Below are 12,081 nucleotides of genomic sequence, written 5' to 3' on the forward strand. Positions count from 1 at the left end.
ACATACCATTGAACAGAGAGAGTTCCATGTGCTACAATAGGTCTTTGTTGGTTATTCGTTTTAAATATAGCAGTGTGTATGTTGCAGGAAGGGGGACCCCTTCCAGGGCCTGAAACTGGGCTCTTGTCTAACACATGTCTCATGTCATAACTCATTGTCTAACAATGAATTGTCCAAGGAGACACATTTGCTGACAAAGCAAGAGATTTTATTGGGAAAGGGCACCTGGATGGAGAGCAGTAGGGTAAGGGAACCCAGGAGAACCGCTCTGCCGTGTGGCTCACAGTCTCGGGTTTTATGGTGATGGGATTAGTTTCTGGTGGCACACGCATCACTCAGCCAAGATGGATGCTAGTGAGAGGGATTCTGGGAAGTGGACGGACATGCGGTGTCTCCTTTTGACCTTTCCCGAACTCTTCTGGTTGGTGGTGGCTTATCAGTTCTGTATTCCTTATCAGGATCTCCTGTCATAAAACAACTCATGCAAATGGTTACTATGGTGCCTGGCCAGGGTGGGCGGTTTCAATCAGCGTGCTTCCCCTAACATGTACATGACCTTCCCAAACTCCCTAACTATCCCTCTCCGCCAGTAACCATAAGTTCATTTCATGTCTGTGAGTCTCTGTTTTATAAGTTCAAAATATTTTTTTTAATGAAAGTGAGTCCTTTTTTTTTTTTTTTTTAGTACTGATCTCCATGGGATTTATTTACTTCTTTAGAAATGTGGTATCTCAGTGCCCTGACCAAGGATCGAACCCGCACCCCCTGCATTGGAAGGTGAAGACTTAACTGCTGGACCACCAGGGAAGTCCCTATTTATATATTTTTGAATTGTGATATTCCACCAAAAAATATGGACAAGTTTATTGTGAAGTATTGCCAACATACAGGCAAGCATAGACTAGAACAATTTTAAAGAACGTTCACAAATACACCACACAGATGAATCAATTCTTGAATAGGACATATTTGCTTCATATCATTTTTAAGGAAATAACACACTTGTAATAAATACCATGTATACTCATGAGCCCTCCCTAAACCCATTCCCCTCACCTTCGAGCTGACTCATTACCCAAGAAGATGACATGTCTGTAGTTGTCCAGCATCACGTCCCTGTAGAGGGCCTTCTGAGCCCGGTCCAGCGTGTCCCACCCTTGCCTGGTGAAGTACAGAGCCTTGTCCTCAAAGGACAGCAACCCCTGGAAACACAGAGTCATTATAGCTGCTGCTCCTACCACAGCTTTGTGGGCCACAGTATTATTATTGTCCTACAGCCGAGGCTCATCCAGTGAATTAGCAGACTCAGGGCTCAACTCGTCTCCAACCCTCAGGTCACGCATGTTCTTTCTTCCACACTAGAGTCACACGTGTTCTCTCTGGAAGGACACATGGTCAGTATGTGAGGCTTCTCTGGCCGTTTGGTCTCTGCTGTGGTCACTGAACTCTACTCTGGCAGCATAGACAACAGGAGAGTGGACGGTTGTGGCTGTGACCCCATAAAACTGCTCCCGGGTCCAGGTGAGTTCGCTGACCCTGCTCTGTGCGCTCCCACCTTCCTCATCACACGGTTCTGCCCAGTTCTCATACAAAAGAGACAGAGCCCTCCCAGGAGGACACTGAGAATGGGGCAGTGTGCAGGCTGCTCCCACAGGGATGGACAGGCTACTGGGACTCACTGGCAGAAGCTTCTGGGCTGGCTGTCATGGTACCACTATCTGCCAGGTCTGAAGAGGGAGGAAGGGAGGGCTCACTGGGATCCAGAAAGTTGGAGGAGCAAGACTGGAGCCTGGGCCTCAGGAGAGGCAAAGACCTTCCCTGTGTGGTCCTCACCCCTCTCCTCTCCCCTTGGGCCCTGAGGTCAGAGGTCATTCTCTCTTGTCTCCTCCAGGGTCTTAAGCAAATGAGTCTTTTCCCTTTTCCCCATTGTGATACTGTGATTTAAATAAGAAATGTATATTTGGTCTTCCTGCCTGTTTCTGGCACAGAGTTCCTGAAGTGCTTGGAATTTCTTAGGGGATAAGTGCAGAGGAGCATCTTTTAATACTTGGGCTTTTCTGTTTGGTTTTTTATTTATTTTTGGCTGTGTTGGCTCTTCATTGCTGCACATGGGCTTTCTCTAACTGAGGCAAGCAAGGGTTCCTCTGTTATGGTGTGCAGACTTCTCATTGCAGTGGCTTCTCTAGTTGCGGAGCACAGGCTTTAGGTGCGCAGGCTCCGTAGTTGTGGTGCACCGGCTTAGTTGCTCCACAGCATATGGGATCTTCCTGGACCAGGGATCGAATCTGTGTCCCATGCATTGGCAAGAAGATTCTTATCCACTGTGCCACCAGCCATCAGGGAAGTCCCCCTCAATTTCTGAAGTAGCTGCACAGCCACACAGGTGAGATAAGCGTGTTATCATAACAAATCCCTCAACATCTGAGTTTTATGTTAGAACTTTCACCCCTAGCACCTGATGGGAGGGGACAGGCTGGGGTTCAGTCAGTCCCCAGAGGTCAATGACTCGCCCATCACACCTACACAAGGAACCCCCATAAAAATGCAGACACTGGTTGCTGAACTGGTGGAGGTGCTGGGGGCGTGCCCAGAGAGGATTGGAAGCTCTACTGCCCTGCCCCCTGCATCCTGAGCATCTCTTCCATCTGGCTGATCCTGAGTTCTATCCTTTTACAATGAACCAGTGATAAGTAAACTGTTTTTCTCAATATTTATTTATTTGGCTGCGTCAGATCTTAGTTGCAGCAGGCGGGATCTAGTTTCCTGACCAGGGATTGAAACTGAGCCCACTGAACTGGGAGCTGTGGGGGTCTTAGCCACTGGACCACCAGGGAAGTCTCTAAACTGTTATTTCTGAGTTCTGTGAGCCACTCTAGCATCAGTGGAATCTGGTCAGGGAACTAAGATCCCACATGCCTTCAAGCAACTAAACTCTGAAGGGTGCCACACTGAAAGATCCTGCAAGCCGCAACTAAGACCCAATGCAGCCAAATACTTTTTTTTAGGTAGTATGCATTCTGAAGTTGTTGTATATTCTATAAAGTATTCTATATATGTCAATCAATTCAAGATTGTAGACAGTGTGGTTCAGATATTCTATGTCTTTAATATTTTGTCTAGTTGTTCTATCAACTTCTGAAAATGGAGTGTTAAAATTTCCAATTATAAAATTGCCCACTTTTCTTTTTTTTTATTTATTTCTGCCAGTTTTTACTTTGTGATTTTGGAGGTTGTGATGTTAAGCACATAATATGTTAATAACCCAGAATTCTAAATTTTGTGTATAACATTAAAATCGCATTCATAATTGTAACCCAATTACACATTAAACAATTACTCACCTTGGTGAATTGATCCTTTTATCATCATAAAATCCTTCTATATCTAAGATAATATCCCTGTTCTTGAATTCTATTTTATCTGATATTAATATATCCACTCCAGCTTTCTTATGATTAGTGTTTTCATTGTATATTCTTTTTCATCTTTTGAATTTTCTGTATTTAAAGTATCTTTTACATAAATCAGGCCAATGTTTTTTTAGCTCAGTCTCCCAAATGATACCTAATCAAACTTAGAAGCTTTAGCACAGCAAACTATAAGAAAAATGAAAAGACAGACTGCTATATAATTTTTGCAAATTATGCGATCAACAAGGACCTACTTTCCAAAATATACAAACAGCTCATACAACTCAATAACAAAATACCAAACAATCCAACCAAAAAAATGGGCAGATGATCTAAATAGACATTTCTTCAAGGAAGACATCCAAATGGCCAACAGGCACATGAAAAGATGCTCGATATTGCTAGTCATAGCAACATTTAAGCCAAAACTACAATGAGGTACTACTTCACACGAGTCAGAATGGCCATCATTAATAAGCCTACAGAGAATTTCCTGGTGGTCCCATGGTTAGGGCCCTGCACTTCCACTGCAGGAGGTAGGGGTTTGATCCCTGGTTGGAGAACTAAGGTCCTACCTGCCTTGGGGCAACTAAGCCCATGTGACACAACTAGATTCTGTGCACCGTGATGAAAGATCCCACATCTCAACGAAGACACTGTGTGCAGCAACTAAAACCCAGTGCAGTCTAATTAATTAATTTTAAAACGTGATGTTATTAGCAGGAGAAAGATAAAGCAGAAACAAGGACAAAGAGCTCTTGTCAGCTAATGTAGATTGTTAATATCCTTTCGGCTGCCTATAACCCTCTTATCCCATTAGGTTGATCCTTGTGCAGAAAGGATCTCAATCAGTGCTACTTTTCATCTTGGTCGCACATTGATTAACATGAGAATTTTTAAAATTATTTTTATTGAAGTATAGTTGATGTATAATATTGTGTTAGTTTCTCATGGACAGCAAAATGATTTGGTTATCACTTTTTCAGATTCTTTTGTTATAGGTTATTATAAAATATTGAGCATAGCTCTCTGTGCCACACAGTAGGTCCTTTTTGTTTACCCATTTTATATATAGTAGTTTGGATATGTTATTTCCAAATTCCTAACTTATCCCCCTCCGGGACCTTTTCACTTTGGTAAGAAGTTTGTTTTCTATGTCTCTGAGTCTGTTTGTTTTGTAAATAAGTTTATTTGAATCATTTTTTAGATTCCACATATAAATCATTATCATATTTGTCTTTCTCTGTCCTACTTACTTAATTTAGTATGATAATCTCTAGGTCCATCCTGGTCACTTCAGTTGTGTCCAACTCTTAGTGACCCTTTGGACTGTAGCCCACTAGGTTCTTCTGTCCAGGGATTCTCCAGGCAACAATACTGGAGTGGATTGCCATGCCCTCCTCTAGGGGACCTTCCCAATTCAAGTATCGAATCCCCATCTCTTATGTCTCCTGCATTGGCAGGCAGTTTCTTTACCACTAGTGCCTCTTGGAAAGACCAATATTTGGAGGTCTGTATAATAAGGAGATAGTGCATAATTATTTCATCAATTCACTGCCTTCTATTCATCATGAATTTCTCCATGTTGATGATAGGCTGAACACATACTGAAAGTTTTCTCACATTTCTTATATTTATAGCGTTTCTCCCCTGCATGAGTTTTCTGGTGTTGAATAAGAGAAGAACTCTGGCTAAAGGCTTTGTCACAATCATTGCATTTATATGGTTTCTCTCCAGTGTGAGTTCTTAGATGCTTTGTCAGGGATGAGCTCTGGCTGAAGGCTTTCTCACATTCTTTACACTTGTAAGGTTTCTCTCCAGTATGAATTCTCTGGTGTCTTATGAGAGCTGAGCGATCACTGAAGGCTTTTCCACATTCATGACATTTGTAAGGTTTCTCCCCAGTGTGGGTTCCTTGATGTTGAATAAGAGCTGAACAGTAACTGAAAGCCTTCCCACATTCACTACATTCATAGGGCTTCTCCCCTGTGTGAGTTCTCTGATGTTGAGTAAGGCCTGACCTGTCACTAAAGGCCTTCCCACACTCTTTACACCCATAGGGTTTTTCTCCAGTATGGACCCTCTGATGTTTAATAAGGGAGGAGGTGTCATTGAAAGCTTTCCCACACTCTTTACATTTATAGGGTTTCTCTCCAGTGTGTATTCTATGGTGCTGGATGAGGTACGTGCTTTGGTTGAAGGCCTTCCCACATTCATTGCACTCATAGGGCTTTTCTCCAGTATGAATGATATGATGTTGAATAAGCGCTGAACGGTGACTGAAAGCTTTCCCGCATTCATTACACTCATAAGGTTTCTCTCCAGTGTGGATTCTCTGATGCTGGATAAGGGATGAGCTCCGGGTGAAGGCCTTTCCACATTCAGTACATACATAGGGTTTCTCTCCTGTGTGAATCCTCTGATGTAGGATAAAAGCTGAGTAGTAGCTGAAGGACTTGCCACACTCACTGCACTTCCAAGGCTTTTTCACTGAGTAAATGTTCTGATGTTTAATTGGGTTTGAACTTTCCCCAATTTCAGTACAATCCTCCATAGGATTTCTCTTGTGCTTAATTATGACTTGCCTTAAATCTTTCTTCTGATTTCCTTGCTGCCTTTCTAACATGCCTCCACATTCCCAGGTTTTTATCCATCTGGAGTCCCAGGAATCATCCTTTATAAGTCTTTCTATTATCAGCTCCCTTTCTGATGATACTCCTTCAGAAACTTCCTGCATTGAAAGGGACACTTTAGTTTCAGGTGTAGATTCAGAATCTGAAATAAATAAAGAGTACAGATATTTGTGTTCTCTGTGTGGAGAGAAAGAAAACTGCTGAGGTGGCAAGAAGTTAAAGAAAATTAAATTGATGTCCTTTAAAAATGTATGAATGTTCTCAGAAAAAGCCTCATGGCAATGGCAGGTGACAAAGTTTCAGTGAATAACACTGATGGGAAAATGAAGCTGAAGCACAATACAAGGTCAAGACAATGATGATGCTACACCTGAAAGAATGGGAAACTGAACAGACTAGCCAGGGAAGAAGATAAGCAGGCAAGATGAAAATAAATGTCAACAAAATAACTGAGGAAGTGGGCGGGGTGGGGGGATGAAAACACAGGTCGAGATTGGGCAATTTTGAAAAAGTATTGGACAAAAAAATCGCTTATATGAAGACATATATTAGTGACAACCATATCTGATTTTTAAAATCATTATCTTCAGTCCTTTTTTAAAAGCAGATTTTTTGTTTGTTTGTTTAGCGTATGGTTTCCCTATGATTTTGTGTCTCCACTAACCACTGCCTCCTCCCTCCCTCCATTCTTTCCTTCCTTTCTTTTCTTCCTCCCTTCCTTCTTTCCCTCTCTCTCACCTTTCTTTCTTCCTTCCTTTATTGCCAAAGTCAAATTTCTCAGATTTTGGATATCATCTCATCACACACTTGCTCCTGACTCACCACAGTCTGGCTTCTCTCCCCACCACTCACTTGGAATTGCTCTCACTAAAGTCACTAACCATTTATATGTCACCTAAATCCAGTGGATCCTTTTCATCTGTAGATCACCTGGGCCTCTCAACAGCACTTGACACCACCATGTGCTCCTCTACGTAGGCCGCAGGTGTCCTCCCGTTCTCCTCCTAACAACATTTTCCTGGTGCTTTTCTCCCCATCTTATTGAGAGAGAATTAACATACATTCTCTCTTGGCTTCTGTATTACTAAGCTCTCCAGGTTTTTTTCTCCTGATCCCTACTTATTTGGAAGTTTTCCTGCTGTTTCTTCTTCTGAAATGTTGATGCTTCTCAGTGTTCTGTCTTGGGCTCCCCTCTTTGGTCCCTGCCCCCCCGCCCCCCACTGTCTCCTTTAAAGACATCATCCAAGACTTCCCGCTGGTTTAGTGGTTAAGAATCCACCTGCCAATGCAGGGGACATGGGTTTGATCCCTGCTCCAGGAAGATTCCACATGCTGCAGGGCAAGTAAGCGCATGGGCCTCAACTAGTGAAGCCCACACACCCTAGAACCTCTGCTCCACAGTGAGAGAAGCCACTGCAGTGAGAACCCCACACACCACAAGTAGAAGGCAGACCTCGCTCCCGAAACTAGAGAAAGCCCGAGCAGCAGCAAAGACACAGCACAGCCAGGAAAAGAAAAATCATAAATAAACAAAATTATACACTTTATATATGTATGTAAAGGAGCTGTCCTTTTTCATTTCCACACATGGTGAACTTTTACTTGCCAGGAGAGAAGAGAAGCCCAATTCTGAGCTCAAAGTCATCAGGGATCCGCTACGGGATCAGAGCTCTCTGGATCGTAAGCAAAACTATGGCATTTGATGTCATTAGTCGCAGTGCAAGTTTTATGTCACAGTAAGCAGTACGCATTGAAAAATAACTTTCTTACCCCAAAATACCAGGTTGCCACAATTCTCCACCTTCATATCCATGCCCATGTACCTTCGGGCAGAATTCATTTGTTCCTCCTCCACACAGGTGAAGTCCATTTCCTCATCCTTGACTGTCGTCAATTCCTGGAAGAATAAGTACATTCTTATAGGATTTGGTAATCTTTGAGGGAAGAGAACAATCTGGAATAGGAAGTTCTTTTTAATCTGAGCATTAAAACTTTATTTTAACCATTTTAATGGAATATTCTAAGTATTAGTCTGTGTTAGGGAAAACAGTAATAATAGCTAACATTTATCTTTTTTTTCTATGTATTAAGTCCTTTGAACAACCTCTTGTAATAATAACTATGTTAGGTAAGTACCATTATTAACATTATCTACAGATGTAAGGACAGATCTGAGATTTTCACCCAGGCAGTCTGACGTCAAAGTTAGACTCTTTTTTTAAATTTATTTTTTATACAATTTTTACAGGTTACTAGCCAATATTTGGAGAAGGAAATGACAACCCACTCCAGTGTTCTTGCCTGGAGAATCCCAGGGATGGGGGAGCCTAGTGGGCTGCCGTCTATGGGGTCGCACAGAGTCGGACACGACTGAAGCGACTTAGCAGCAGCAGCCAATATTAGAAAATATTGGCTATACTCCCCATGTTGTACAATACATTCTCTTTTTGCAAATATTTATTAGGCTGTGTCGGGTCTTAGTTGAGGGTCTTATTTGAGGCACAAAAGATCTTAATTCTTGGACTAGGGATTGAACTCACATCCTCTGCATTACAAGGCAGATTCTCAACCACTGGACCACCCTGTATGATACATTCTTGAGCCTGTTTTACACGCAACAGTTCGTACCTCCCACTCCCCAACCGTGTATCCCGCCCCCCACCCCTGCCACTGGTAACCACTAATTTTACATCTGTGAGTCTGTAAAGCTACCAGAATGCCACTTTTGGCCTCCCCTCCCTGCCTCACTGGCCACATCTTCTCAGTCTCCTTTGCTGTTTCCTCTTTATCTCCCCGACCTCAAAGTGTTGGAAGCTACAGTAATAAGATCTCATCTCTTTTCTACCTACATTTATTTGCTAGTGATTACAGCTTCATAGTTTGAAATACCATTCACACAGATTCCTCCCAAATTTAAAGCTCCAGCCTGAGCTCCCCCCAGAGCTTCAAGTCTTCAAGGAAAAATTACTTTGGTTCAGTTCTCCAGAAGAGATTTCCATGAACCTCCGAAGTGAGATGAAAGGAAGAAATGAGGGCACACTCTGAACACCAAACTGAGATTTCACAGGAGGGAAATGAAACTCAAACTTGCCTGGAACTCAACAGGAAGAAGCTCTCCAATAGGTTCCATTTCTTCTGTGCTCTGTTCTTGGGACAAAGAAACATCTTTTGTAGTCATAGCTGGAAAGAGCAGAAGTAAAGCCATGAAGGGGATAAACTCTATCTTCCCACTTACAAATTCGCAATGACAAAACCTAGCACAAGCCAGAGGAATTATATACACAAGACCTACTCTACTTAACTCAAAAGGATCAGATAAGGATAGAGGAAGATAATAACATGAAAGCACTTTGACCAAAAAGCTAAATGCACATATAGTATGTCAATATTTTGGTACACTCCTATGGGAGTGGAAAAGTGTGACCTGTTCTTTACCACAAAAACAAGCACTGTGGAATATTCTCCCTTCTACAGCATCAGAGGGAATGTGTATGAGCACAGAAGCGCTGAAAGAGGAAGATGAGAGAGGGGAATATATGACAAGGAGCCTTCTTCAATTCAGTTCAGTTCAGTTCAGTCACTCAGTTGTGTCCTACTCTTTGCGACCCCATGAATCACAGCATGCCAGGCCTCCCTGTCCATCACCAACTCCCGGAGTTCACTCAAACTCACATCCATCAAGTCGGTGATGCCATCCAGCCATCTCATCCTCTGTCATCCCCTTCTCCTCCTGCCCCCAATCCCTCCCAGCATCAGAGTCTTTTCCAATGAGTCAACTCTTCGCATGAGGTGGCCAAAGTACTGGAGTTTCAGCTTTAGCATCATTCCTTCCAAAGAACACCCAGGACTGATCTCCTTTAGAATAGACTGGTTGGATCTCCTTGCAGTCCAAGGGACTCTAAATCTCCAACACCACAGTTCAAAAGCATCAATTCTTCAGTGTTCAGCTTTCTTCACAGTCCAACTCTCACATCTATACATGACCACTGGAAAAACCATAGCCTTGACTAAACGGACCTTTGTTGGCAAAGTAATGTCCCTGCTTTTTGAATATGCTATCTAGGTTGGTCATAACTTTCCTTCCAAGGAGCCTTCTTAGTGATTTCCAAACATGATGGCTACTGAGTTTCTCTACTTTGGGGTCTTCTCCTGACATGTGTCTGTTTCCCTTTCCCATCATGCAGGGGCACCTAACCTTTTCATTCTTATCCAGGGTATTTCCTCCACTTGTCCCCACTTTCAACTCCATGTTTATTTGTGTAATTCTTACCATTTTCCTCAACTTCAATGGTCAGATAATCCATGATCAGCTTTTCCTTGTCTTCTTGTTATTGGTAGGACTTCCTCCTAATTCACTGTTTCAGATGAGATAAACATGGACTTTTCAGCAATATATAATCCACTTCTTTGTATAAATCATTCAACTGTACTCTGAAGCTTCAGGGAGAGATTTTGGGGTTAGCCTTGCCCCACTCTGAAATCGATTACACTCCCTGGGGCATCTCCCTCTACCTCTACTCCTAGGAGGCTTATTCCTACACATTTAAGTCCTAGGGCCTCAGTAGTCGGCGAAGACAATAGCACCCCACTCCAGTACTCTTGCCTGGAAAATCCCATGGACGGAGGAGCCTTGGTAGGCTGCAGTCCATGGGGTCACTAGTAGTCGGACAGGACTGAGCGACTTCACTTTCACTTTCACTTTCATGCATTGGAGAAGGAAATGGCAACCCACTCCAGTGTTCTTGCCTGGAGAATCCCAGGGACGGCGGAGCCTGGTGGGCTGCCGTCTCCGGGGTCACACACAGTCGGACACGACTGAAGCGACTTAGCAGCAGCAGCAGCCTCAGTAGTAACTCTGTTTTACTTAGAACCTTCATAATTTAGCCTAGATTAAACTTCACAGTTGGAAGACCCTTCTCTGGAGTCCCCAGGTCAGTCACTACGTTCCACACCAAGGCAAAAACAGGAGAGAGCCAGGGCAGTGAATGCGAGCCTTAGTCACACGCCGGTTCTGTATGATGCACAAACTCTCCTAAGACCCTGAAGCACAGAAATGGTTAGAAGCTGGCCTCTGATTAACGTCGCAGTAACTAAAAGTAGAGCTCCCACAGTTACGAAATCCTTCCTACTCATAAAACACAAGGCAAAAAATAAATAAATAAATAAATAAAACACAAGGCAGTTCATAGGTGGGATCCTTATACATCTGATTCTTCACTCGCTCTTTAAGACCCTGAAAATAAAACAGGCCGGGATTCCTTTGCACGTTCAGAGTCGAACCCCTTACTCTGGACCCCAAATATAGGCAGCCCCGAAAACTTTAATCCAGACACCCTCCCTCCCCTCACCCCCACTCCCGGTGGCTCAGTTGTTAAAAGAGTTGGCTTGCAATGCACGATACTCGGATTCGATCACTGGGAGAAGGACATGGCAACCTACTCCGGTATTCTTGCCTGGAAATCCAAAGGACAGAGCCGCCTGGTGGGCTACAGTCCATGATCCATGGGGGTCACAGGAGTTGGACACGATTTAATGGCTAAACCACCAAACTCTAATAGCGCAAGCACAGAAGATAAATGAGTAAGACATGGACTCCATTCTTTTCTATCTGTCCCCAAAGTTCAGAACCTGTAGTGTTTCAGTGGAGTGACAGGACCTAAAGCCAACACCAGCGGGAGGTGCTCTAGCTCTCCGAACCTCGGAAGCCGAGCCCTCCAACCCCCACTCTCCCCTTCCCCAAATCCCCCGTCGGCCATGCCCCCTTCAGGCTCCCGGACTCCATTTCCCAGAGTACCTAGCGGCAACCTCGCTTCCGGGGCGCCCCTTAGCTCCGAACAAGGGTAGCCGGCTCGCTACCCAGCCGGAAATCCCCGGCGGAGCGCCCGGCGGGTGGGGCCGGGAGGCAGGCAAGGCCCAGCCCTTTTCCCGCTGAGGCCGGAACGTGAGAGTCTGGCCCGCGCTGCAGCAGGTGGCGTTAAAGCTGCGCGCTTGATGGACGGGTCGGGGAGACTCGCGCCTCTGACCCGGCTTTCTCTTAC

At 44.0% G+C, this 12,081-nt stretch overlaps 1 protein-coding gene and 1 long non-coding RNA gene across 3 annotated transcripts in view; one reads left to right on the forward strand and one right to left on the reverse strand.

The window, feature by feature from the left end:
- The window catches only part of ZKSCAN5 (zinc finger with KRAB and SCAN domains 5), a 46,158-nt gene that overhangs the window by 33,944 nt on the left and 133 nt on the right, over window positions 1–12,081 (reverse strand). Inside the window, exons 2-5 of one of the 2 annotated variants that reach the window (XM_055561971.1) lie at window positions 10,314–10,398; window positions 9,135–9,223; window positions 7,814–7,940; window positions 3,480–6,185 (exon numbers count right to left, since the gene is read on the reverse strand). In XM_055561971.1, the coding sequence (XP_055417946.1) occupies window positions 4,972–6,185; window positions 7,814–7,940; window positions 9,135–9,223; window positions 10,314–10,347 (1,464 nt within the window). In that variant the 5' untranslated portion in view covers window positions 10,348–10,398 and the 3' untranslated portion in view covers window positions 3,480–4,971. Of the gene's footprint in view, window positions 6,186–6,781; window positions 7,053–7,813; window positions 7,941–9,134; window positions 9,224–10,313; window positions 10,399–12,081 lie in introns of those variants that run through there. The other variant, XM_055561972.1, reaches the window with a different exon arrangement.
- On the forward strand, window positions 692–3,346 carry LOC129637755 (uncharacterized). The gene is made up of 2 exons (XR_008707564.1): window positions 692–1,521; window positions 2,187–3,346. It is a non-coding gene; the product is annotated as an uncharacterized LOC129637755 (long non-coding RNA).

The sequence above is a fragment of the Bubalus kerabau genome, chromosome 23 (genome assembly GCF_029407905.1).
Source record: "Bubalus kerabau isolate K-KA32 ecotype Philippines breed swamp buffalo chromosome 23, PCC_UOA_SB_1v2, whole genome shotgun sequence".
In the NCBI taxonomy this organism is placed as follows: domain Eukaryota; kingdom Metazoa; phylum Chordata; class Mammalia; order Artiodactyla; family Bovidae; genus Bubalus; species Bubalus kerabau.